The 27,055-nt window shown below is 56.5% G+C and overlaps 2 protein-coding genes across 5 annotated transcripts in view; both read left to right on the forward strand.

Moving 5' to 3' along the window:
• The first annotated feature begins 1,549 nt into the window (after positions 1 to 1,549).
• NDRG4 (NDRG family member 4) lies at positions 1,550 to 20,374 on the forward strand. 4 transcript variants are annotated; one of them, XM_066557640.1, is made up of 17 exons: positions 1,550 to 1,654; positions 5,327 to 5,418; positions 5,861 to 5,905; positions 12,080 to 12,185; positions 13,410 to 13,530; positions 13,794 to 13,856; positions 14,051 to 14,111; positions 14,419 to 14,505; positions 14,601 to 14,657; positions 14,985 to 15,088; positions 15,626 to 15,682; positions 15,779 to 15,830; positions 16,357 to 16,404; positions 16,645 to 16,680; positions 16,880 to 16,931; positions 17,443 to 17,481; positions 18,069 to 20,374. In XM_066557640.1, the coding sequence occupies exons 1-17, from the start codon at positions 1,618 to 1,620 to the stop codon at positions 18,221 to 18,223; spliced, it is 1,212 nt and encodes a 403-aa protein (XP_066413737.1). In that variant the 5' UTR covers positions 1,550 to 1,617; the 3' UTR covers positions 18,224 to 20,374. The 4 variants fall into 4 exon arrangements, with proteins under 4 accessions (XP_066413737.1, XP_066413738.1, XP_066413740.1 ...); XM_066557641.1 differs by lacking the exon at positions 17,443 to 17,481 and having other exon boundaries at positions 1,555 to 1,654; XM_066557643.1 differs by lacking the exons at positions 1,550 to 1,654; positions 5,327 to 5,418; positions 5,861 to 5,905 and adding an exon at positions 9,832 to 9,966.
• Positions 20,375 to 22,909: 2,535 nt separating this feature from the next.
• WWOX (WW domain containing oxidoreductase) overlaps positions 22,910 to 27,055 on the forward strand; it is a 473,858-nt gene continuing 469,712 nt past the window's right edge. The window contains exons 1-3 of the mRNA XM_066557163.1: positions 22,910 to 23,038; positions 25,263 to 25,327; positions 26,600 to 26,657. Coding sequence (XP_066413260.1) covers positions 22,932 to 23,038; positions 25,263 to 25,327; positions 26,600 to 26,657 — 230 coding nt within the window. The 5' untranslated portion in view covers positions 22,910 to 22,931. The remainder of the gene's footprint in view (positions 23,039 to 25,262; positions 25,328 to 26,599; positions 26,658 to 27,055) is intronic.

A 27,055-nucleotide genomic window follows, 5' to 3' on the forward strand; every position in this document is an offset into this window, starting at 1 on the left:
CCTGACATCATGGGCTTTTCCTCTCTTTGAGGTGAAAAGGCAAATGAATGCAGCCTGGATGCAGAACTCGTGGTGACTCAGCGGGAGAGGTTGAAATCAGCTGAAATCTGGTTGCCATCCAAAAAGCCTGGGACAAGCTGTTAAAATTGATGTACCAGGGATGAATGGCAGTATGAGCAGACATTTCTCCAGCCCCCCAGCAGCTGTTTGTAGGAGCACTGCCTGTGGCTGCTCTCAAGGCACCCCCTGGCCCAGCAGGCAAAGGTGCCCTGAAGCAGAGCGGTCTCTTGGCCACTGTGGCTGGCTGAGGGCTCTGAGATACCTGATTCAACCCAGGTGCTGAGGAACCAAGGCCACTGAGAGGAGGTGATGGGGTCCTCAGGAGCTCCCCATGTTTTGATAAGGGTCAGTTTTGGATGGTTATGTCCTGTGCAGTTGCCTCGGGCAGCATGGGAGTGGAGGCTTTTACATCCCTAGCTGTGGGAAAAAAATCAGTTAAAGTGCTAGCAAAGAAGTACAGAGGAAGGAACAGTGTCAGAATGGGCTTGTCTAGTGTAGAGACAAGCAGGATTCAGCCCTTTCCCTGGGGCAGGCCAAGGCCCTCTGCTCTCAGTGTCCCAATTGTCCCAATTCTGGAGAACTCAAGTGATTCACAACCTCCTGCTCTGCCCCAAACAGGTGCCACCCTACACCTCCAGCATCAGTGTGAATGGGGTCATCATGACCCCAGTCACAGCCTCCACTCCTGAGTGATCCTTCCTGACTGTCATAATCCCCATTCCCTCACAGCCCCACATCATTATGGCCCTGCTGTGGGGACCTTCATTGCACAGGTCTTTCTTATCCTGGAACCACCTGGCAACCTTGATCAGGCCCATCCTATGCCCAGAGGAACCTGCATTCCCGTGCCCCAGAGGGTCCCTTGTCATCTGTGCTTTTGTTCCTGGATACTCCCAAGCACTTTGTCCTCCATGTCCCCACTCTCCAGGATTCCCTACATTCCCTGGCCACCAATGGCTGTGTTCCAGGTATCATTTTTGTGCACAGGTCCCCTCTTGTCCCAGATCCTCCCCAGCACCTTGATTATCACCTTGCCCTGCTCTCAGGGAGACCCAGACCCCTTGTGCCATACCTGGGGCTCCTGAGGGCTCCCGCTGTCCCCTGCTTCTGGGACTCCACGACCACAGGGACCTGTTGGACCTATTGGCTATCACAGTCCCACCCTGGGACCGAAATGGTTCCCTAGAGGGTGATGTGTGCCCTCGGCAGCCTCCATCCCGCGTGCAGCCCCCGGCACCCCCAGCGCTCCGCGAAACCCCCGCAGTCTCCATCTCCCGTTCGCTCCCGCCTCCCTCAGCCCCGTTGTTCTCCCGGTGCCCCCGTTCCCGATCCCGGCCCCGTCCCTCCCCTCCGGCCCCGGCGAGGGGAGGAGGATCCGGCCGGCGGGGCCGTGCCCAGCCCAGCCCCTGCGCCGCCCCGCGCACCTCGCACCGGCTCCGGCTCCGGCTCCGGCTCCGGCTCCGGCTCCGGCTCCGGCTCCGGCATCGGCTCCGGCTCCGCTCGCCCCCCGCGCCGGGGCCGCCGCCGCCGCTCGCCGCCCGCCCCGCCCGCCCCGGCATGAAGGTGCTCCGGCACAAGATCGAGCTCCTGACAGGTACGGCCCGGCCGCGGTGCCGGAGCGGGGCTGTGAAACCCGGAGGGGCGGTGGGGCCGGGGGCGGCGAGAGCCTTCAGCCCCTGAGCCCCCCCGAGGAGATGGAGCTGCCCCCACAGCCTCACCCTGGCTTTGCTCCCTGGGTGTGGGTGCCGGGCTCGGGTCCTTCCCGGGCTCCGGGAGGCGATGCCTTGCTGCAGCGGGGAGAGCCAGCCCGGGGGTGCTGGGGAACGGGGAACGGAGGCGGCAGCTCCAGGCAAGGAGGGCGGCCAGCAGACAGCCGGAGGATTGCCGGAGCATCCCTGCGGTGCCTCCCGGCTCCTCAGCCAGCCTCCCCCGGGAGTCTCCCCGCTGCCCCGACAATGCGCTGGGCTGGGAAGGAGGCTGCTCTTAGCAACAGCGAGGCAGCCTGAGCCCCCCCAAAGCCCCCGGCTGCCACCGCCACCCCCGAACCCTGCGCTGCTCAGCCCTCATCAGTGGCACCGTGTCCCCCGGCCTGGCGGCTCCCGTGGTGTGGCTGCTCGGTCCTGCACCCTCAGCTGGACCGCACTGTGGGGCTGGTTTGTGGGGGCTGCTGGGGTCCTGTGTCCCCTATGGGTTCAGAGACAGCCGTGGCTGTTCCTCCTGCACCGGTGGAGCAGGATGTGGCCAGGCTGTGTCACACTGGGGTTTTCCTTCACCCCATCGTGCTCCCCCATCCCTCCTGCTCGGGGGGCAATGCTATGGGCACACGGCCGTGGCTCAGTCGGAGCTGCAAGTTCCCTTCCTCCCTCTCCCAGCCTCACTGAAGGCTGCCTTGGCTTCACTGCCTGGCAGGAGCCAGCCCTCACTTCTCCTGATTTGTCTGACTGTTTGTTGCTGCTCAGTCAGCCCGAGGTGTCCGTGCCAACATCCTGTGGGCACCACATCCGTGCCAGGGCAGCACGCAGGTACTCAGTGTGGGGACTCCTGTGACACTGAGGCAACATCTGGGGAATCCCTGCCCTGTGACCAAACACACTCACAAGTGTGAAATGGAGCTCACAGCCTTGTCGTGATCATGATAATATAATAATAATAATAATAATAATAATAATAATAATAATAATAATAATAATAGTAATTGTGCTACAAGCTGGTTCCCCTCCAGTTAGCCAGCAGTGGGCTGCAGATCCCCGGGGAAGGGAAGCCAATGTGGCTGCTCCTGTCCCATCTATGTACACAGTGCCAGGGCCCTGGTGGGGCAGAGCACTAGTCCCAGACAGAGCACTTATGTCCTGCTGGGTTTGGAACTGATTGGGAATTAGGGAAGAGACGTGTCCTGGCTGTGCCAAGGAAACTGTGGCACCACACTGGGAAGGCAGAGTGGGAGCAGAGATGGGTGTGTTTGGGGGGGTACCCTGGGAATGGGTTCTCGTTGGAGAGCACTGGGGTGAGCTGCAAGGAAAGGGGCTCATTGCTGGGCATGTTACCCTGGCAGAAGAGGGGAGCCAAGTCTGAGTTTTGGCTAGGAGACCTGGAGCTGTGGCTTCCTCACCAGCCCTCCGCAGCGATGGTGGCTCAGTGGGGCTGGGTGAGACTGCCACAGCCCCACAGCTATGCTGCTGAGGAGGGATGAGGGCTCCTGTGGGGTGCCATGGGATGCAGAGCACGCAGGACAGGTGGCAGCATGGTGTGACCCTGCTTACTGATCCCTGACTTACTGATCCCTTCTCTGTTCCCACATTCAGCACCACTTTGGGAGACTGTCCACCCCGTGCAGGGGCAGGGCTCTGCCACGTCCCCCCTGAGCCAGCTTTGCCCCCACCACTCAAACAAGGTCACGGGGCCTTTCCTCATGGCTCAGCCACCCTCCCTCCCTCCCATATTAGCTGCAGGCTGTAATTAATAAAGGCATTCACCATACACTAAGTGCTGTTTCCAGCCACCCTGGGGCCGTGGCCACACGGTGGGTTGGTGTGCTCAGCGTGGGACTCTCCTGCTCTCCTCCAGACCCAGCTATTGGTGAGGCTGATTTTTCTCCTGTTTTTCCCCCTGGGGTTGTGGGGTTGCTCTGTTGGTGGCTCTGCAGGCTGTGCTGGTGGGCTGTGGGCCAGGGCTGTCTCTGTGCACAGAGCCATCTCCCCAGCAGCACAGCCCAGCCTGGAGCAGTGTGCCCCTCACTTGTGCCCCTCCTTGGGGCTGAGGGCACCTCTCAACATCCCCCAGCCTGGTGAGACCCTCTGGGCAGGGGGTGATGAGGAGACTCCTGGTACTGGGTGCCCTGGGACTTTCGAGAGGCTTTGCAGTGGTGTTTCTCCTTCCAAACAGTTCTGGATTGTTGGATGGCTCCCAAGGAGCAAGGCAAAGCGCCGTGTCTGCAGGGAGCAGGCAGGTGGCACAGCCTGCTTGAGTTTTGAATGGAAAACCCAGTTGGAGGAGCAAAACCCGACTTTGGAGGGCAGTTTATGACCAGCTCCTGTATTCCTGGTGGCTTTGCAATATTTGTGGCATTTCTTGGCCGTCCCACATTGTCAGCCTGGGTTCACCTGGGTTTGGAGGTGGACAAAGTGTGAAGCAGGCGCAGCTGAGGCTGTGTGGATGGAGTGGGTCTGTGTCTGCTGTGGTGCTCGTACAACCCAGACCATCCCTGTTATGTCCAGGGAGATTGCACAGGGGGGAGACAGCTGGGAGGGTGTGGGATCTGTTCTGGCTCATTTGGAGAAGCAATAGCTTTTCTGAAGGCTTGGTCTTGTGGAAGGGATAAAAACAGAGGCTGCAAAGGCAATGCCTGAGGTCTGAGTGCAGATAATCCCCTGGCACTGGGATTTGCCAGGTACCCATCCCATTCAAACACAGGGGAGCCTGGACTGCTCCCTGTGTCCCCATGTCTTTCACCTTCTGTGTGCAGGCAGCTGCTGATCTCCTTGCTCTCTTGTGCTCTCTGAGCTGAGCTTGTGCCTGGGGGTGTTTTTGGAGATGCCAGTGTTGGTTGAGGTCAGTAGCACCCCAGTCTCACACCGCTGCTGAGCAGTGGCTCCATGGAGAGGTCTGTCCCTCCAAGTCGTGGGGCTGAGGTACCAATGGGCCAGCACCTGACTCACAGGCAAGGAGAAGACTTTGGGAGCAAAGGCTTCACATTTGGATTTCTTCCATCATTGCTGTACAAACTTCAGGCTGTCTCACTGTTCTCTTTCTGCTTGGAACATCCCTCTGCCTCCTGGCATCGCTGAGAAACATCACCCCTCATTCTGCCTGTGCAGGGAGATCTGCCTCTGTCCCATCCATACCTATCTGCAGCCTAAAACTGGCTAAAAATTTGGATTTTCTATCTTTGACCTATGCTGAAAACTGGATGAAAATTTGGATGTTCTTGCTCTGGGTTGGGTGCTTACTGAGGTGACCAGCATGGACAGATGAGGCTGGCCCCTCAGTTTGGCCAAGATCACGCCCTGGAGATAGGTTTGTCCTTAACTGGGAGAACTGGAGCTGGTAGGAGCTGGGAGCTGAGCCCATCCAGGCACTGTCTGCTCTGTGCAGAGGGGCTCACTGCAGCCTCTGGACAAGCTGAAGCACCAAGTGCCCATAGTAGATGTTTGCAGTGAAGCTGATTTGGGTCCCATCCCTATGGGAGGGAGCCCCATGAAGCTCTGGAGGGCTGGGGCAAAGAGAATCAAGGAAAGGACCTGGCCTGACTTGTGCCTTGCCCTGGCAGGGCTGCTGCTGCAGGAGATGACCATGGCAGGGCTGCACGAGCTGCGCTTCACCGAGGAGAAGCCGCTGCTGCGGGGACAGGACGCCGAGCTGGTGAGTTTGGGGACCACACTGGCTCTGGCTCCTGCACATGGGGCACCGGGACAGGGGAGCCTGGGAGGGCTGGAGGGTGGTGTACTGGTGCTGGGGTGGTATTCTGTGTGTGTGTGTGTGTGTGCTGGTTTTGGGTGCACATTGGTGCTCCTCAGTGTGTGAGAGCTCACGGTGGTGAGCCCCCATGGCTGAGCACAGGTGTGGTCTGCAGGGGTGATGGATGTGTGTGCACGGGTTGCACATCATGCTACATTACACTCAGGTAATACATGCACGTGTGTGCAGCTGTTGTGGAAGGGTGTGTGTGCACACATGTGGGCACTGTGCCCCCTGCAGCCCCGGGGAGTGGCGCCTGTGGTGTCAGGGGGCTTTGTGAGCTGGGTGGGAGGGCGCTGCAGGAGTGAGGGGTGTCTCTGTCCCTAACGGCTCCTTCTCATCCCAGGAGAACTCGGATGTCTTCCTCTCCACTGTGGACACAGACTGGAAGGTAGGAGCAGCCATGGGAGGTGCTGCCCACCCCCGGGTTTCGCATGGAACAGCAGCCTGTGCCTGGGGAAGGCTGGGGGAGGGCACTGAGTGGACTCAGGGGTGTTGCTGTCCCTTTTTTCATGGGATGCAGTGCTTGGTCAGTGTCTGTGCATGAGGCTGCACATCCATCGTGGTCCTTGTCAGAAGGGGACAGGGGGATGCTGCCAGGCACCTCTGTGCTGGCGCTCAGATGTGGCTGGTGGGCACTTGGCCATGGGCTGGGGACAAAACCTTTAAAACAGGCAATTTCTTCTCAGGAAGGCCGAGCTGCTTTTCCAGCCCCTCTACCATTGCCATGGCAATGGTTTCCCAGGCGATGCCAGCTCCCTGCTTACATAAGGGTGTTTGAAAGCCTCTTTCTCTTTTGGAGGGCTGGGGCATTGCCCCCTATACCACCCACCTCTCTTGGAGAGCAGGGCCCCTTTGCTCCCTCGGCTGGCACCTGCCCATCTTGTACCTCCATTTCTGCTCTCCAGAGGAGCCCCATGATACAGCTCCAGCACTCATGGGAGCTCAGCTTGTGCCTGGCTCCCACATTGGTCTGCATCCCTCCCATGGCCCATCCTGCGCCAGGCTCCCTGGGGAGGGAGGGTACTGGGTAGTGCTGCCTGTCCCCCTCCCAAAGCGTTCCCTTGCCAGGGGACACCAGTGATTGTCACAATTTCAGGCTGTGTGCTGCCACTTTGCCAGCAGTGGGACCATGGGGAGACTGGGACTGGGTGGTGATGGCTGAACAGCACTGAAACAACATCACCTGTAAGGAAAAAATAAATGTGGAATTCATTCATCCCAGGAAAAGGGCAGGGGAGCACAGGTCCCTGTTTTAGCAGGCCCAGAATTTTGGGGCTGGCTCACTCCCATGCAGGTGAGAGGGGGCAGTTGGTAAGGGAGTAAGGCCTTTGGCAGGGTGCTGGGTGCTGCCTGCTGTGGTTCACAGAATGGGACATACCTGATGGCCCTCTCAAAAGCCACAAAATAATTAAAATGGTGCCTTCCCCAGCAGCTCCAAAGCTGGTGAGGTGCTGGGGCTGGGAGCAGCAGGGCTGGGCTGCTCCTTTCTCTGCTTGCTCAGGGCTTCTGTTGGCCACTGGAGGGGACACCAAACCTCCTGGTGTCACCAGAGAGAGAGAGAGAAGGGAGAGGGAGGTGAGGAGGGAGGGAGGTGGCAGTGCCAGGCTGCCCAGAGCTCTCAGTAGCACCAGAGGCACCAGTGTGGCTTTGGCTCAGCTGTGCTGAGGCAGGGCTTGGTTGGCACACAGGGGATATTAAAGAGCAGTGTCCCTCCCAGGACAATCGTTGTGTATTTCAGGGTTGGCCCGTGGTGGCACTGAACTGTGTCCCTGGTGGTGCCCAAGTGGAGCAGTTCTGGACAGCAAATGCCACAGGGATGCACCTCAGGACCTAGAAAAGGAATTGGGCAACAACCAAGGCAGCTTTTCCCAAGCCAGCCAGACCCTTTGACCTCTTGGTTTCCCTCCAAGAGCCTCCAGGCAGGGATTGACTGAGTTTCCTGGGCTATGCCAGGGCAACCACCCCCTTTTCTCCACTCTGATATTTGTGTGTTGGTGCAGTGCAAAGGCTGGGGGCTGACTGCCATTCCTTGGGGAGATCTTACCCAATTTTCTAGGCTCACCTCCTTGGGATAATCCAATCCAGCCCCCAGTTTAACTCTTCACTGTCTGTTTGCTCCTCCCTAGAGCCAGTTGTTGATGGGATGCTCAGGGTGGCTGGGGCAGTGGGGGGCCTGGAGAGCCCCCACTTGTGCCACCAGCCAAAGTAAAGCCCTTGAGACAGAAGCCAAGGTGCAGGAGAGCTGGGGGAAGGTGCCCTGGGAACCAGGTGCCCTGGATCCTGCAGGAGGCCTGGGCCACCTGCCTGGCAAGTGGCCCAGTAGCCAAGGCAGTGGTGATCCCATTTGATGCTGCTTCAGCAAAGTCAGCCTTGCTCAGCCCTCCCATCTCCCTGAAGCCCTTTTGCATTCACCTTGGCTCTTCTACCCCTTCTGTCTTCTGTTAACCACTTTCTGTCTTTTTTCGTCCCTCTGCATCTCTTGTTTTTTTTTTCTTCCGGGGACTGTGGCTGTCATGGTCTTTGGCTCTACAGGCAGCAGGGCTGGGGAAACAAAAAATGGCACCTGGAGTGCCAGGAACTACCTGGGAGCTGGGCTTCCCCATCATACTCAGTCCTTCATTTGCAGAGGTGCCTCTTTCCAGGTCTAGGTCTGAGCTCCCCACGGGAGCAGAGCAGTCAGAGTGAAGCCTGGTGGAGGCAGTGGGAATGTCATCCCTCTGCCTGCCTGTCCTTTCTCCCACATCCAGACTTTCTGCCTGTGCAGCCCTGGCTTGTTTGTAGCACATGGCTTTCAGTGGGTTCCTGAAAGGCAGTGAAAGGACTGTGGGACTCCTTCTCCATCCACGATTGCCCAGATTTGTGCTGGTCATGCCAAGCTGGGCAGTGGTGCTGGGCTGGGCAGGGGCAGGCAGGGTACAGGGGAAGGGCACCCACAGACTGCTGGGGGGTTTTGGGGCAGTGGTGGTGAGAGGCCTCGTTGGGATCAGGGAAGAAATCTTCTGCTGCACACATGTGCACATGGCAATACTCACACCTGTGTGCATGCACACAGCATGTGTCAGTCTAGGGACATGATCCAACCCTTTGGAGCTGCTGGATTGTCCCTCCTCCTGCTTTATTTGCCTGCCACTGGCAGTGCCCAGGTCAGGGAGAAACCCTGCACATCCCCAGGTCAGGGAGAAACCCTGCACATCCCCTGCCTGCCATCATCCCGCAGCAGGTGGGACGAGTGTGCTGCTGGGTGAGGTGACACAGGTGTGGACATGTGTGTGCCCCTCTGTGCACACCTGTCCAAGGCTCTGCAGGTGTGCAGCTCGCTGTGCATCCACCAGCACTAGTGATGGCCATGGCATCCATGCTGAGCACACAGGAGGAGGATGCAGCAGGTGTGCTCCTGGTGTGCACGACATGCACAGCAACAGGTACTGACACACACAGGGCCTGGCCTGGGGGCTGTGCCACAAGCATTCTGTGGGGTGCACGTGCTTTGGTGTGGGTAATGGTATTAACTTTCCCAGTTTTCCCCCTGGCAGGCAGGGTTTTGCCTGGCCCATGTGTGTCTGTGTTGGTACGTGTTCCTGTGCATGCACACACGTGGTCATGTGCACGTGGCACAGCACGCCTGACACGTCCCTCTCCTGTTTTTAGTGTGTGCCCGTGTCCATCTGTGGCTGTGTGTGTGCTGCCCTGCCTGGGCACGGCTGCAGGGCCCTGGCCATGGCTGCGGGCTCGGCTGTGGCTCTGTGTGGCTGCATTCAGGTGTGTGCAGTGGGCTCTGTGTGGCTGCATTCAGGTGTGTGCAGTGGGCTCTGTGTGGCTGCACTCAGGTGTGTGCATTTGCTCTGTGTGGCTGCACTCAGGTGTGTGCAGTGGGCTCTGTGTGGCTGCATTCAGGTGTGTGCAGTGGGCTCTGTGTGGCTGCACTCAGGTGTGTGCAGTGGGCTCTGTGTGGCTGCATTCAGGTGTGTGCATTTGCTCTGTGTGGCTGCATTCAGGTGTGTGCAGTGGGCACAGCGGGCGCTGCCCTGGCCGTGCCGGGGCTGCTCCGCGGGATGCCAGTCCAGACACCCCGCCTGCCTCCGTCTGCCCAAAGAGGGAAGATGGAGAAGGTACCGCACGGTGCCAGGCGTTTTTTCTTCATAAACAAGGGTATTTGGGGCCAATTGGAGCATGAATAATTCCCGCGGCAGCCAATGGCTGAGTGCTGGCTCCATCGCGGCGCTCGCCCGCAATGGAGGCCAAGCCTGCCGAGGGGGAAGGGCGAGGGAGGGCTCAGCGCAGGGCTGGGGCTCCGCTATAAATCCAGCAGAGGGGCTGAGCCAGTGCAGAGCTCCGCTTGGCCCCGGCCGCTGCGTTACTGTGCCGCACACCCGCACCTCCAGCTTGGCCCACGCCGCCTGAGCATCCTCGTCCGCCCAGCTCCTCACCATGCCGGAGTGCTGGGATGGGGTAGGTACCGCCGTTCCCCTGCTCGCTGCCCTCCCTCCCTCTCTCCCTCCCTCCCCAGGTATTTTGCCCCAGCGTCTCTCCTGCTTGCCCAGGCTGGGCCTTTGCAGCCGGCAGTGCTCGGCGTGGCTCAGGCTGGCACTGGGGCAGGGAGAACCCGCGGCTGGGGAGCCCTTCCTCCCCCCAGCCCTGCTGCCGCATCCCTGATGTGCTGCAGGTTTTGGGGACGCGTTGTCCTTGAGCGTGTCCTCCCCGAGGCCGGCAGAGATGCTGTGCCCAGAGATGATGTGTTCCGTGCTGGGGCTGTCTGCTGACAGGGGCACACTGCCCCTTGCCGACCCCCTGAGCTGCAGAGGGACAGGGTCTCTGGCTGTTTTGAAACAAGCCCTCAGTTGCTTTCTGGCCTCTGCGGTGATGGCAACACCCGATGGCAACAGGCTGGTGCAGAGGGGGTGAGTGAAGAGGGAGCACTGCAGCGGTGAGCAGGTAGCCTGGACACGGGTGGGCTCTGTCAGACACCTATAGGTGCTGAGACCCCCATGCCCCTCCTCTCTGGGGCTGTGGGTTGTCTGTGCCCCTCTCTCCTTGCTTGGGTTGTCTGTGCTCCTCTCTCCTTGCTGTGGGTTGTCTGTGCCCCTCTCTTCTTGCTGGGGTTGTTTGTTCCCCTCTCTCCTTGCTGCGTGCATCCCCTGCATGCCGAGGCTCTTCCCCCAGCGAGCATCCCTGCGGCAAAGGGCAGGGCTGTGGTAGCCAGCGGTGCTGCAGAGGCTGCACCACGGGCAGGATGTGCCTGGCTTGGTGGAGGGTGGGGGGCAGGAGGGAGCAGTGCTGAGGCTGGATCTGCTACCGTGGGCAGGTGATTTTGGGGTAGGACTGAAAGCTGAGCTGTTGGGCATGTGATGGGGACCATGGGGATGGTGCTGGCAAGGAGGCAGCCCTTGCACAGAACCAGACCACATGGATGTCTCCTGCTCTGTGACCTTGGGCCAGGCCCTTGCTCTGCCTCAGTGTCCCAATGTGTTGTTGCAGAGGGATGTCACTGCTCATGGACTGATGCAGCTGCAGGGGGTGGAGGGACAGCTGTGGATGAGGGATGGGGTCAGGGTGCCCTTGGGTGAGAAGAGATGTCTCCACAGAGCCCTGGATCTGCTTTTGGCCACCGTGTTCCCCCAGGGACAGCAGGTCTCAGTGAGGGGAGGCACTGCAGTGAGGAGACCCTGTCCCCAGGCTGTTCCTCCCACCCAGGCCCGTGTCCTTCAGAGTCCTTGGTGGCGTGTAACCCGCGTGAGCATCCACGTACCTGCTCCCCTCCCACCAGCCCAGCCATGGGGCTGCCAGTGCCAGCAGTGAGGACTGTGATACTTGGGCACCCTGCCACCATCCCCTGCCCTGCTCAGCACATGCTGCTCCTGCACGCAGCAGATCCCAGCCTTGAGGTCGCTGCTGCTGGACTGGCTGGCGGGCATCTGGAGGGGACCTCTGGTCCCTTGTCCTTGGGGAGCACCTGGGCTCAGTTTCCTGTGCTGGCTGGCAGCAAGGGCCAGGATGTGGAAGGAAAGGAGCCCTCCTAGACAGGAAAACTGAGGCACAGGGTAGTTTTTGTCTCTGTGTGGGGGCACTGCCATTTCAGGTTTTAAAGTTACTTTAGCTGTAATTTTGGGATCAGTTGCAGCATTTCCTGGAGTGCTGTCCAGAGTCTGACCTCTGCCTGTTTGTCCCAGATACATCAAATCTGTGCCCAACTGGGCCATGCTGTGAACCCCTACCATGTTGCCAAAATTTTCTCAGTCTCAAGCCCTTGAAGATCTCCTCTTCTGTGCTGTGGTCCTATCCTGTTATCCTTCTCTCTCAAGCTCTCTTGGATCCATCCCATGATACACGTGTCCAATCCTACATCCTATGATCCCTTCCCTTCCCTCATGATTTGTCCTGCTTTCTACCCTCTCTGGGATGCCCAGAGCTGTTTATTTTTTCCTGGGACAGCTGCTCCTCTTTCCCGTGTCTTCCCACGGGATCCAGCCATTTGGGGAAGCAGCAGGGAAGGGTGTGATGGCAGGAGAGGATGAAAGAATGCCCTAGGGCAGGTGGGCATCACCCCATCTCTCCTCTTCCCCAGGAACACGACATTGAGACCCCCTACGGGCTGCTGCACGTGGTGATCCGGGGCTCTCCCAAGGGGAACCGCCCGGCCATCCTGACCTACCACGATGTGGGCCTCAACCGTGAGTGCTGCTCCCAGCTGGGGCTGCAGGGCAGGCGGGGCTGAGCCCCAGGGGGTGCCAGGACATTGCCCCTGGCTCAGCTCCTTTGTCCCCACCCATGGCTGCACGGGGTTTTTGAAAGCACCAGGGGTGTTTGGATGCTCAGCTGGACACAAAGCCCAGGCCAGGCACAGCCAGGAGTGCTTGGCCACCCCAGTGCTGGCTGCCTGCCTGCCCACAGCACAGCAGGCAGGGGTGGGACATGGGGGATGCTGCCCACAGCAGGCAGGGATGGGACATGGGGGATGCTGGGCTGGTCCTCGCTGCTGCTGCCAGCCCATTGGTATTCAGAGCATGGACCCAGCTGGCAGCAGGGCAGAGTGGGGGACAAGAGAGACTGGGAATAGCAGGGAAGGAGGGACCCTGAGCTGGGGCTCTGATGTGGAGATGCTGCCCTTTCTGTCAGCCTGCAGCCCTAGACCTGCACCCAGAGCCCTTTCCTGGCTGTGCTCTCCAGCTGAGCCAGGATGCCCAATTCCCTGCGAGTGGGGAGAAGCATCTCCCGCTCTGCTGGCGGCTGAGGCTGAGTCACTGACATGCCACATGAGCTGTGTCACCATTGCAGCAGCTCTGGCTGCTCAGGTACACGTCACGCTGGCTGCAAGGGGCCTCACAACCTGCCTCACCCCACGTGTTGGGAGTCATCTCCCAGCACTGATGCCATGGGACAGGACCCCTCCAAGCCCTGGCAGTATCTGGATCCCACTGCAGTGCTGGGGTTTTGTCCACAGCTGGAGATGTTTCTCTGACTATTTCCAAGCAGGGAGATTTGCAGCTGTTCCTCAAATCCTGTGTTTGCTTGAGCCCTTTCTAGGGATTTTGGACAGGGCTAATACCCCAGGCTGCTAATCCTGCTGCCCACTGGGTGGTCTTGCAGTCCTGGGCTCTGCATCCCTCGGTCCCATCCTTTGAGAATGAGGCCATCCCAAACTCCTCATTCTCGCTGTGTCTGTCCATCCCCATGCCTCCTGACACCTGTAAGGATGCAGCCCTTGCTCACAGTAGCTGTGATCTCTGCTGGGAGGACAAGGAGCCTGGAGGGAAGGGGATGGGATGGTTTTGGTGGCATGTCACCTCCTCGTTGAAGGGCAGTGGGAGGGTGGGCAGCTGCTGTCCATGCTCCCCTGGCCCACCAGGCTCCAGTGTTGGGGTGTTTAGTCTCTGATACCCACCTGCCCTTTTCAGACAAGCTTTGTTTCAACACCTTCTTCAACTACGAGGACATGCAGGAGATCACGAAGCACTTTGTGGTGTGCCACGTGGATGCACCAGGACAGCAGGCAGGAGCCTCACAGTTCCCTCAGGGGTAGGTGCCAGCTGCAGGGGCTCGCTGTGCCTGCTGGGGTGTCACCTCCCTGCCCCTTGGGTTGTTGCTGCCTGGCAGTTGTGCCCTGTCTGTGAGTCTTTCCAAACTGTGCCAAAGCCTGTGGCAGACAACTGGCCCAGGGTGGGTGGTTTGCAGGTGGGTGGCATTTCCCTGCCCATTTCAGGCAGCCCAGCTGCCCTGTCCCAGACACTGTGCTCTGAACAGGTTCCATAACCACCATCCTGTGCCTCCCTGTGCCACAGGTACCAGTATCCATCCATGGACCAGCTGGCTGCCATGTTACCCAGCGTGGTGCAGCATTTTGGGTGAGTCAGCCTCTCTTCCACAGCTGCTGGCTGAGGGTCCTGGCAGGGAGATGGACAGAAGACAAGGATTTGGGGCTGGGAGAGTTGTCCCTGTAAGCTGGCACCCTGCAAGTCTTCTTGCTGTGGGTGGAGGGGTGTCCCATGGAATGTGTTGGAGCCTGCTGTCCCTCATACGGACCTCTCCATGTTTCCAGGTTCAAGTATGTGATCGGGATCGGTGTTGGGGCAGGAGCCTACGTGCTGGCCAAGTTTGCGGTGAGCCTGGGGCTGGGATGGGCTAGCCTTGAGTTATTTGTACCTGCTGTCAGTCCAGGGCATGGGGGAGAGCAGGAGCTGATACCTCCAGGCAGTCTCTGTTGCTGCAGAGGCTCCTGGGGGGTTGGGGCACCCAGGACGGCAGTGCCAAGGCCACAGTGGCTGGGCAGTCTTGCCACAGGTCTCCTGTTGCTCCCAGGATGGGGTCACATCAGCTCCGTGCAGTGCCTGTGCAATGCTCTGGTGGGGGGCTGCCCAGGGCACATCTCCCCTCCCCTCTGAGCCTCTCCCCTCTTGCTCTCTGCAGCTCATCTTCCCTGACCTGGTCGAAGGGCTGGTCCTGATGAACATCGACCCCAACGGCAAAGGCTGGATTGACTGGGCAGCTGCCAAGGTGGGCAGGCCCCGACCCCTCCTCCCAGTCCTGGCAGCTTCCTGGGGCAGGAGGCAGCCACGGCAGTGCAGTAACTCCCTGTGCTCCCTCTGCAGCTCTCCGGCCTCACCAGCACGCTGCCAGACATTGTCCTGTCCCACCTGTTCAGCCAGGTAAGGGCTGTGCACCCTCCAGGCCCCTGCCACCAGCCCCCGGCCCAGCATCCCAGCTGGGTCACCTGGGCTGTGCCCTGCCAGTGCCACAGTGCCACTGGGCCTGTCCCATCTACAGGGCTGGGCTCAGTCAAGCCCTGCCTGGTCTGAGGCTTAACCTGAGGAGTTTGAGACCCGTGCCCATGTCCTGCCTGGCTGTGCTGCCTGCAGCACCACTGTGCCCAGCTGCACTGCCCAGCATCCCTCTTGTCTGTGCTGGCTGGCAGGACTGGGGGAGCAGGGTGTGTCCCCAGCACCTGTCCTGACCTCCATCCCCTGCTGGCACAGGAGGAGCTGATGAACAACACGGAGCTGGTGCAGAGTTACCGGCAGCAGATCGGCAGTGTGGTGAACCAGTTCAACCTCCAGCTCTTCCTCAACATGTACAATGGGTGAGTGCTCCAGGCAGCCCTGCTGCTGGGCTGTGTCCCTGTCTGTGCTAGGGTGAGGGGCTGCAGTGCTGGTGGGTGGCTCTGAGGTCACTGTGAGAACCCAGACCCCTGTTGGGTGCTGTCATCACCCTCCAGTGCATGCAGGCAGCAGTGCAAAGCTGTCTGCCCCTGCTGGCTGGGGATGTGGGAGTGGTGGTACCTGAACCAAAGCCTTGCCATGTCCCAGAGCCCACCACCATGGGTACACATTCCCATGTCTCCTCCTGCACTGGGTGCTGGCACAGGCCTGGGAGAGGGGGCAAAGATGCTGTGCCATGCATGCAGGGGCTTGGGAGCCCTGCCACTCTGCTAGGTGCTGCATCCTGGGGCACAGGCTCTGCTTGGGCTGTGGCAGAGGTGGCCATGGCATCCTCCATGCACAGGATGCTGGGACAGCAGGGCTGGGTGTAGCTTCTCAGGCAGTGGCCCGATTCTTGTGCTGTGGCATCAGTGGTGGCACCCGCCCATGAGCTCACACTGGCCTTTCTCCCCCATCAGCCGCAGGGATCTGGACATCAACCGGCCTGGGACTGTGCCCAATGCCAAGACACTGCGGTAAGAGTCACACCAGCAAGTCATGGAGGGGTCCCTGGGCAGGGGAATTCACTCAGACCAAACCCTGACTGGGCCCCCTTCTCCTGTCACTTGCAGCTGCCCCGTGATGCTGGTGGTCGGAGACAACGCGCCTGCTGAGGAGGGGGTGGTGAGTGCTGCAGGGCGGCAGGCGGGCGATGCCCACGCACGGGCACGCACACGTTCATTGCCTGCTCCTGGGGGTGGGAGCCTGCTGGTGCACAGACCTGCCTGCTCGTGTGGGCACCTGTGCACACACAGCTCTGCCTGCTCACCACACCTGGGAAACTTCCCCTTCTCCATATGCCCAGATGTGCTCACACCGTGCACGCTCGGATGTGTGGGCACATGGGCACTCCCTGCTTGGCCACGTGCACCCACACAGCTGCTGGCACACTTGTGTGCGTGTACACACCCGTGTGGCACAGAGTGACTCACCAGTCCCCCTCACCTCTTGTTCCAGTCCCCACTCATTGGAGGAAAGTCCCCTCTGTCCCATGGCAGGGATGGAGGTCCTGCAGGTGCAGGGCTCACCTAGTGCCCTGTCTGCTCCTGGCTGGGGTGGGATTTGCCAGCTGGAATGCTGTGGGCCAGTGGACTACTTCTTCTTGGCTCCTGGCTTCCTAGGGTGCTAATATCATCTCTCTTGCCTGCAGGTGGAGTGTAACTCCAAGCTGGATCCCACCAACACCACATTCCTGAAGGTAGGCTGGTGGCAACAGGCAGTAGGGAGGTTCCTGCTGCCTATGAAGTGCCCCATTGCCTTCTGCCCCATGGCTGCAGGGTGTCCCCATCTCTCCATTCCAGGTCCATCATGGCCCTTGGAGCTGGGGGTGTATGGGGAGAGCAGGGTGACCCCAGCAGTGGCATCCTGCCAGCGGGTATGGGGGGATCGTGGGCCATACAGGCACCCTCCCAAACTAAGCAGGACCTTCTCTTTGCAGATGGCTGACTCTGGTGGGCTGCCCCAGGTCACACAGGTGAGCCCTCACAATTCCCCCAGTTACCTGGGCATACTGGGCCCTGAGACATGCACTGGTGCTGTCCTTGGCTAGCTGGGGATGGGCTGATGAGGGCATAGGGGTCTCACACTGGGGCTGCCAGAAGCTGCTCAGGGCTGAGAGGGGATCTCAGCCTCAGTGCTGCCTCAGCTCAGCTCACTCTGCTCTCTCCCTACAGCCAGGCAAGCTGACTGAAGCCTTCAAGTACTTCCTGCAAGGCATGGGCTACAGTGAGTGCTGGGGCTGGGGTGGGGCTGGGTGGATCTGTGTGTGCCTATGTCTGTGTGCTGACCTGCTGCAGGTCTGTCTGTCCGTGTGTCCACAGGGGGGAGTGGGGTGTACAGGCTCTGTGTGCACAGATGTGTGTACAAGGGCTCTGTGTGTACAAATGTGTGTGTCAGGCTCCCCGTGTTGGTGTGCACATGTGTGTGTGTGTGGGCATGCATGAGCAGGGGCTGTGTGTGTGCAACAAAGACAAGCAGAGCTCATGTGCAGAAGTCTGTGTGTGTGTGCACAGTTTAAGACCATGTGTGTGTACATGTTGACCTATGTGTGCACGGCTGCAAAAGTCCACGTGTGTGGGTGTGTCTGTGTGTCCGTGTGTGTGTGCAGTCTGTGTGCACAGGGACAGCTCCGTGTGCAGGCACACGTGGGCTGGGCAGCGGCTCCTGGCCCAGAGGAGTGGCTGACAGGGCTGACACTCTCTCTCTGCCCTCCCTGCCCTTCTCCTGCCCCTGCCAGTCACCCACCTGAAGGATCGGAGGCTGAGTGGAGGCACAGGTACTGCTCAGTGCCCGCTGCTGCATGGTGCCTGCCTGGCCTGTGCCCTCCAGCTGCCTGGGCACCTTTGGGGGCAGCCTGGGTGCAGGACTGGCCCTTCCCTGCCAGATGCCCACTGCCTCGCTCTGCTTTGCCTGAGATGGCACCCTAAGCCAGGGCTGGGAGCTGAGAAATGGCATTCAGAGAACTCCCCCTCCATGCAGGCACAGTCTCGGCAGTGTGCCCACTGTGCCCTCTTCCAGGTGGGCCATCCTGCCTGGGGGATGGTGCCACCTTTCCTGCACTCCCTGGGCAGCCAGGGGAGCTCTGATCCCAGCTCACTCTTTTCCTGGAGCATGGTAGTCAGGTAGTCACGCCACTGCCTGATGCCCAGAGGTTGCATGCCCAGGAGTGAGTCTGGTGTTCAGCCTGCCCAGAGCAGCCCTGCCCTGCTGTCCCTCACCTGGAGCTGCTCATGTTGTCACAGCACCGCTTGCTGCAAGCTTGTGCCCAGGCTCAGTCGCATCGGGGAGCAGGGCTGGTGGCAATGTTGGCTCAGGTTGTCAGAGGGACCTGAGCAGCCCGGCCGTCTCTCTGTGCCCGTGCAGTGCCATCTGCCAGCATGACCCGCCTGGCACGCTCCCGCACGGCCTCCCTCACCAGCGCCAGCTCCGTGGATGGCACCCGCCCGCGCGCCTGCACCCACTCGGAGAGCACCGAGGCCATGGGGCAGATCAACCACACCATGGAGGTTTCGTGCTGAGGTCCACGCCCGCCGCCGACGTCTCCTTCAGAGCCATCTCCCATCCGTCAGCATCCCGCCAGCACCCACCCGCCCCGTGGACATCCTCCACCAGGGCCCTCGCTTCTTCGGGGTCAATTTGTCTTCTTTGCTGTTGGCCTCACCCCCTTGTCTGGTACAGGAGAAGGAGAGGGGCTTCGTCCAGCAGTCACACATGGTTCTGCATTGGTCCTCACCCTCCCCAGCATTGGCTTGGCCCTGGCTCGGGAGGGTGGGTGGCAGGGGGACAGGGCCAGGATGGGGTAGCAGGGTCAGGGTGGTGAGATGGGGACAGGATGTTGGGATGGGGCAGGATGATGGGATGGGACAGCACGTGGAGAGGACACAGGAGGTAGATTGGTCTCCCAAGTTCAACTGATGGAAAGGAATACAGGAACAGGGAGCAGCGCTTAATGGGAGGTCACTGGTCTGTTCCTAGGGATGCAGTTTTCTTTTCTCCCTGGTGGCCCTCTCTAGGGAGAGCTAGCACAGGATCCCCCAGCACACCCAGGACTTGCTACCCCAGAGCTGGCTGAGCCTCGTGAGAAATCACATCCCAAACTGTCCCTTTGCCCTGGTGATGTATCCTGAGGGCTGCCCTGGGGCAACCGAAGAGAGGTCAGCCCAGAAGCTGTAAGGGCAGAAGGGTGGTATGAGTGTCCCCCTGCCACCAGTGGTGGCACTTCCTTGGTCCCTTGTTGCAAAAAGGACAATTACCATCTGCCACCAGAAATGCACTGGGGATGGGGAATTGGCTGACTTGGCCCCTGCCACACTGTCAGTTCCACTCCCAGCTCTTAGGCTGAGCCTGCCAGGGTCCAGAGGCCACTGTTTTAGGGGATGTCACACAGCAAATCCCACCTCAAGTTTTGCCATAACCTGTGGGTGTCATCACCGAGGAGCCATTAGCAATAAGATCAGACACTCCCCCTGCCGTGCTGGGGAGCCCTCAGCACCCCCTGCCCCTCAGGCTGCCTCACCACAAGGTGCTGACACTGTGGGGTGACCCATGGGCTATGGGGAGCACTCCATGGTCTGGCTTTGCCCACACGGCTGCCCAGACCCACCGAGGCTCCCCAAATCCACACCCCACCTCCAGCACTTTGCCTGCGCTCTGGGCGGGGCATCTCTTAAGGGCTTGGCTTCCCCCAGGCCGTGGGGCCCCCTCTGGCCACCAGCTCCAGGTGGCTCTTGCCTCTCTCACTCGGCACGGACCCCTGCCATTGCATAACCCCAGTGATGGCCACCAGCCAGCCTCTGCTGCCCGAGCAGCCGTGCCCAGCCCCTCCTGGCACAGGTAAGGATGGCCCTGCCTCTGCTGATGGGTGCTCAGGTCTCTGTAGGTGGTCCATGGGGGACCTGAGCAGGGAACCCACCAGGTGCCACCACCTGGGTGAGCAGAACCAGCCCGCTGGAGCAGGTCCCAGCCAGCCCCACAAAAGCATTCTGCCCTCAGCCCCCATCCCTGCTCCCCAGTGAAGGGCACAGAGCTCCTGGGGCTCCCATCGGGTCTATGAGGGCTTTTGGCCCTGAGACCCGTACCCCACCCAAACCCTCCCCTGGTAAAAGGCCACCCCAAAACACCAGTGTGCCCCTTTGTCCCCCACTTTGTTCTGCTGTGTGCTTCCTTCTTGGTGTGACTCTGAAAGCTACGTAGCTCCTTTTTACGGTAGATACCGCTGCGATCTCTTGTTTTCTCAGCGTGTCCTTCCAGATGATATATATATATAAATACCTATACATAATATATATATAAGGGTTTGCCCAATCCCTGACCTTTTTGGGTTCACTCCTCCTTGCATTCTTGTCCAAGCAGTGCCGTGTGGTTTCCCTGGAGGTGGTGTGGCCGTGCTCGCCTTCAGTTCCTCACCTTGGTTTTGTTGGTTGGTTGGTTTGGTTTTCCCTGGTGGTTTGTTCTTTTGATTTTTGTTGGTTTTCCTTTTTTTCCCAGTCACAGCAGAATTTAACACATTTTCCTGTCTGAGTGCAGCCTGGTTTTGTCACAGCGGCACGGAGGCCGCAGCACTCGTGAGACAGCAATATGTAAACCGGATTTAACTAACCTGTTGCTGTAGAGAGGAGTTACTGTGTTGGAAATAAACCAACTAACTAATAAAGATGTTAAGAACCTGCTGTTCTCTTTACAACATGCTGCAGGGAAATGGGTCTGAGCCCACCTGGGGCCTGCCTGCAGAGACCTGGCAGGCACGGAGGACAAGGGGGACACACCTTGGCCACCAACCCCACTAGTGATGCCCACAGGACCCCATGGGGGAAAGGTGTGGGGTGCTTTGGCTTTGGGGTAGCCATAGGCAGGCTGCCCTGTGTGTAAAGAGTGGATGGAGGCTGGAAAGCTGCCAGTTGTAACCCAGTGATGTTGGATCCAAGAGGTATCCACTGGGGAAGAACAGATCTGTGGCTGCACAACTCTGGGGCTGAGCAGGGTCCTTGGGACACTCAGCTTCCCTGTCCACTCCCTGCTTGTCTCCCCATCAAGGTCTGAGTGTCCCAGACCATAGCTCTTTTCTAAGCTCTTCCCTTTCCTGGGAAGGATCCCCTCCCTACATCCTAGTCCTTGTCCCTGCTCAAGTGTGTCAGTGTCTGCCTCGTGCTGGGTCACTCCAGACTGGTCCCAGAGCCAAAGCACGGAGACACTCATGGCTGCCTGGGGTGGGCAGAGCAAGCCTGGACGTGTGGGGGAATGCAGAGGGCCAAGGCAGAGCTGAGGTGTGGGCAGGCAGCCCAGGAGCCTTTCTGGGCTGGTTTGTTCTGCTGGTCAGGGTGAGCCTCACCTGGGGGGATGTGTACACTGCACACACCCCACCCTTATCACTGAGATGCAGAAATGCTGCTGTACCCATCCAGGGCATAGTGCAGACTTTATACTGTACAGATGGCTGGGATAGGATGTCAGACAAATGACTTCCACATTCCCACTGAATGCAATTCATGGAGTGCTGAATGCTGCATACTGACAGACTGCAACAGGAAGAAAACTAACTCCATATCCCTACAGTACTACTGCTAGAATAAAACTCTTTTTCTGTACTTCAGATTAAATAATCTATTTTCTTGGGACCTGGCCCATCTCACCATTCAGTTACCTCTTCTTGGACCAGAAGTAAGTATGTCACTGAAGCTTTCCTTCCCAAACGTTTACCCAAAAAAGTATAGTCACAGCTTTTTTTAATACTGCCAGTAATACTCGCATGAGAACAGGCTGTTGATGATGCATGAGTTTTTATTTCTAGCAGGAGGAGATCATTTAGTACGTGTAATCCCTCGGGGGAACCTGCAAAGCAATGGGAGCAGCAGGGCAGAAAAAAATTCAGGCTGTTTTTTCTGGCCAGATACGGATGCCATTAGTGGGGAGTGAGGGAACGATATAGGTCAGTGCCTCAAATAGTGCATGAAAATTCGATTTAGAGCCTGCGGTGCATCTGTGAGGCTGCACTGCCACCTGGTGCGGTCTGAAGTGCTCACAGCCTCTGCCCAGCGCCGCCTTTGCCTTGATTTTGTTTAAAACACCCCACTAAAGGACAGCAATGCTGTTACAACCGCTGGCTGCTGGGTTTGGTTATGTAAACAGACAGGAATATGACAGTACACGGGTCCGGGAATCAGAAGCAGCTGAGCAATGGTGACAGCCATTCCCTCTCCATCTGTCCCAGCTGCACAGGGGAGAGGGCTTCAGCTGCCAGGCCAGAGTTACTGCAGCTTTTGGCCAGCTCACTGAATGCTTCAGCCTTTGCAGCTGACTGTGCTGTGTCACCAGAGAGCCAGGCTTGGCAAAGGTGACCGTGTTTGTGCCTCCGAGCAGGTGAAGGCACCTGCAGGGTCCCAGGTGGGTGTTGGCACAGCCAGGTTCTTCTCTCCAGCCAGGCCTTCCTCAGCAAGGATCCCTCACTAATGAGGAAGAGTCTCATCCCTGAGATGAGGTTGGGACAGATAACGGCGGAAAGAACTTTTGCCCTTCAAGACCAGTTCATTTCCCATTGCTTCCCAGGACCTCACTGTAATCACCGCTCTGAAAACAGAGGGCTGGAAGCACCTGATACCCTGAAAATCAGATGGGAAGGCACCTTGGGAGATCATCCAGTCCAATCCCCCTTCCAAGGCACAATCACCTGGAGCAGGTGGCACAGGAATGTGTCCAGGTGTGGTTTGAATGTCCACCTCCCTGGGCAGCTATTCCAGAGCTCTGCCACCCTCCACGTAAAGAAACTTCCTCACGTTGAGGTGGAACTTGTGTTTTAGTTTATGGCCATTGCTTCTCGTCCCACTGCTGGGCACGACAGAAAAGAGCCTTGCACTATCCCCTGGGCACCGACCTTTGAGATATTTCCATGCATTAATGAGATCCCCTCTCAGTCTGTTCTTCTCCAGACCAAACACGCCCAGTCCCGCGGTGCCTCCTCACATCAGGCGCTCCGGACCCCTCATCATCGGACCCTCTCCGCTAACTCCTCATCTCCCTTGTACTGGAGATCCCAGAACTGGACAGAGCGCTCCAGATGTGCCTCACTGAGTCTACCAGAGCAGCCTAAACCTTGCGACCCCTGTTCCGAGCTCAGCCGGGGCCCCTTGCGGTGTCGGTGACCGGGCGATGCGGCGGGAACTACAGCTCCCATGGTGCCGCGGGGCCGGGCGGAAGCGGGGCGTGCCGGCGGAGCGGGGCCGCGCCGAGCCCATGGCCGCGCTCAAGTACGCGGGGCTGGAGGACACGGACAGCGAGGAGGAGCTGCCGCCGGGCTGGGAGGAGCGCACCACCAAGGACGGCTGGGTTTACTACGCCAAGTAAGGGCGGGAGCGGGGCGAGCGCGCCGGGAGCGCTCTGACCGCCCCGCGGCAGCGTCCGCGGAGCCGCCCCTCGGTGCGGGGCAGGAGCCGCCCCTCACGGACGCACCGCGGGGCTGGTGCGGGGTGCGCGGTGCGCGGTCCGTGTGCGGTGCCCGCCCGGCTGCGGGAGCGCTGGGCTGGGTTGCGGGACGGGCTCCGAAGGCTCTGACAGCCACAGCCGCCCCTGCGGAGCCGCGGGACCCGCCTGGGAGCGGTGTCGGAGCGGCCGGGAGCCGTTCCAGGGCGCCTCGGGACTCCGGGGCGATCTTTGTGCGTGCTGGTTAAGGCTCACACAATATTGCAGATTGGTCAGGGTGCTTCCTTATGGGAGCAGAGGAGAAACAGGTGCGGTGGAAGTTAAGCCCTGTGCGTGCTGCTCCGCAGCTCTTCAGTACACCTGGGCCAAGAGATGAACAATTGCACTGAGCACCTCCTGCCCGTGCTGCTGGACAGGATCCCATCCTCCCGGGTTACAAAGGGAATGTGCCGCAGGATGAGCTAACTCAGTGGAATATGTGTTTATACACTCTCTCCTCTTGCGTGGTTTCTGTAGCCATGCTGATCTTGGGACCTCCTTCTGTTTAAAGCCCTAAGAGTTTACTCCCTTCCACAAAAGAGTGGAAAAGTATGGTTTAATCTCACTGGTGCCTTGTCCTTCCAAGTTCTGCTCTTAGAAACGCTTGACAGAATGCTTTAGTTTATCCACACTGCAATTTCTCTCTAGGTGTTTGTCTAATGTCAATTGCTTGTGTATTTCCTTTGATTTCAAAAGCTCTTTCAGGAAGGAGTCTCTAGGTGAAAGTAACAAACCTACGAAATAACGAGGTATTGTTGAGCAGAATTGTTACACAGTCAGTTCAACAGGTCAGTTTCTGAAGTCTTGTGAAACTGGACTGGTTCAGTTTGACGACATAGCATAATATATCTTTACTCTCTGAGAATCTTGCCCAGGGTGTCTAAAAATATATTGCACTGTTGCTGTCTTTAAGTATACACTCTGTATGTGTGATTCTTCTGCATATTCTGGGAATTTACTTTAAACCTTATCACCAATATGAACTTTTAGCTGGAATAAGATTATTTTGCTTGAAGACTTTTAAAGGTGTTTATGATGAGTTAGGTGTGCACACAGGTGGACAGCATTCGCTTGTCAGGCTGCTGTAACTTGGTTAAATATCTCCTATTTTCAGGTCACACAGGTGCACTTGTTTAGTCCCAGCTCCCCAGCTGTGATTCCTGTAATACCGTGAGCTGTCACTGTGGCCTTGCTGTAAGAAGGGAAAGTTGCTTTTGTTGTGTGTAAATGGCTGTTGGGCCTGTAGGTTATTTGTAGTTTTTTTGTATGTTATTTATTGCTGTTGTCACTCTTTATTTCACACTTGGGCAGCTGTCAATTTGGGCACTCAATTAATCCCTGCCTGACTCTTAAAACTTGGTTGTTATTTAAAAATACTCAATGAAAGATGAGATCCTAATGTCCAACTCGATTTCAGTGCTTTGGTTATTTTAGAACCTTGTTTATGTGCACATGACTTTGCTTATTAGTCTATAGTGCAGAAAATCTTATGATGGAGAATTTTAATTCTGCTAGTGATTTAAATGAATAAAGTCTCTGAACTGGAAAAAAAGGTGGGATACCATTGTTATGTATATTAAATAAATATCCTGCTAGTCAAGGCCTGTGGATAAACTTACTTGTCCAAAGCTACAATTGCTCATAGAAATCCAACTTATATTTTACTCTCTAAAACTCCTAACAATATTTATTTGTGGAGTATAATATTAGTAACCTTTCTAAAACACCTTTCAAATTCAAAAGCATCTTTCTAAAACTCCTACCTAACAATATTGATTTGTAAAGGTGCTTTTGTAATTTGAAGACTTATTATTACTAGCTGGTGATAAATTCTTTTCTTGCTTCTTTCTTCCTTACTCCTGCCAAGGATCATTATATTTTTGAGGTGTTTTTTGAGTCTGTTAATGTTATTTTTAAATGAGTTTTTTTTTTTTTTCCCCCTTATAAGCAACAAAACTTTGATTGGAAGGCAGACATTTATTTGAATTTTTATAGACTCCTGTGCTCTCTGGTTAGTTACTTTCAGAACTGTGGGGATATTTTGGGTTACATCAGAAAGATTATTAGGCAATTTTTAAAAATCTTAAACTTTTTCTTTTCCTGCAGCCACCTAGAAGAAAAAACACAGTGGGAACATCCTAAGTCTGGCAAGAGGAAGCGTGTTGCAGGAGGTTTGTGTTAAACTTTTCTAATGAACTGACATTATCTTACAAACACCTGGTTCCTTCACAAACTCTGACTGATCTCATTTTGATCTCCTAGTTGTCACTGATTCTGAGCTTGCAGAATATGGCTGATTTCAGTGGGGTTTTACCTCTGTGATTGTGTCTGTGTAGAGTGATCACTTTGCAGTTTTATGGCTTCCCTGTATTGCTCCACAAAGCCAAAGTACTAATTCCAGGTTACAGGGTTTGTTTAGTGTGGCTTGTTAAGCACAGTCAAAAGCTGGGGTTCTGTGTTCCTGGTGTGCATCTGATAATATTTATATTTGGATTATATTCTTCAAAGAATGTATTTCATCAAGGAGTATCCCTGGCATGGAAGGAAACCTCATTAGTTCTCATTCTCCCCAACCCAACCGAGTATTTGTGCCAGAGCAGAAGGCAGGCAGTGTTGCAGGACACTTCCAGAGGAAAATCTTCTCAAGGACCTTGGGTCAGTGCCTTAAATCAGATCTTCTGGAAGCTTCTGTACCTGGGGACACCACACTGTTGGCAGGCCATGTTTCTGTTGGCATTGGTAATCTGACTGTAAGTGGAATGTTTTCACTAAGTCTTCAATCAGTCAAAGTGAAATGAATACTTTCCAGTTGTAGATATTCCATTTAAATTGTCTGTGTAAGGTTAGAAATACTGTGAATGCCATCTGTTAACTACCTTTGTAGAATCTTTTATATAAGAATTTGTTACGTAAAGATTTGTCATTTTTCTTTTATCTGTCCTTCTAACTTCATTGAATCATTTAGGTTTGATTTATTGTATCTCATGCCCACTTGAGGGCTCTGATCTTTCAGCTTTTGGTATGTGTTACACATAATTTTTCCTATATGTTTTTGCTATTTATTTTAGCAGGGATAGATACTCAACTGGGAGTAGTATAGATCTGTATGTGCTTGGAAGCATGGTTGCATTTTGCTATATTTTTTTGTTCTATAACATGAAATAATCTTTATAAAGATTTTCTAAGACTGTCTTTGTACTTAATCTACCAGCCATTGCACTTGTACCAGATCTTCTGTGTGTTGTACTTCCATGAGAGAGCAATTGTGTGTGATTAGGGAAGCAATCCTTCTGTCAAGTTCTGTACTCAAGGACAGCAGGTAGCTGCACCACCCACAGAAAACAATGCAGAATTATCTCATCACTCTGAGAAATCACTTAAACTTCAAACTAAAGAGTATTCTAATGCCTGAGAATAAAGTCAATGCTTTATGTGCTTCCTAGATCTGCCATATGGATGGGAGCAGGAGACTGATGAAAATGGACAAGTCTATTTTGTGGAGTAAGTATCTCAAATTGTGGAGTATGTAGAAGGAGGACAGCTGGGTTACATGCTGAGTAGCCTCCTGAGTTATGAGACTGTGACAATATCAGCTGGAAAGACAAAAAGATGAATAAATGCAGCTTCAGAATCCAAATGCAGATATTGCAGTGTCTGCAAGTTTAGGGTCCTTTTATAGACTTGCTATAAAAGATAACATGATCTTCTCTAATGTAACAAGATTTTCTTCTTTTTTCCCCTGACAGAGTTCTGCCTTTTATATCAGGGGTTCACATGAAGTTAAGAATAGCTTGTGAAGTATGTAAATACAATTATTAATGGATGCTGTCACAACTGGAAAAAAAAAGTTTGATTAAAAAAAAAATAATTGGGATAATTTCAACCAAACTGAAAAAAAA

Source organism: Molothrus aeneus, chromosome 11 (assembly GCF_037042795.1).
Source record: "Molothrus aeneus isolate 106 chromosome 11, BPBGC_Maene_1.0, whole genome shotgun sequence".
Classification (NCBI taxonomy): Eukaryota; Metazoa; Chordata; class Aves; order Passeriformes; family Icteridae; genus Molothrus; species Molothrus aeneus.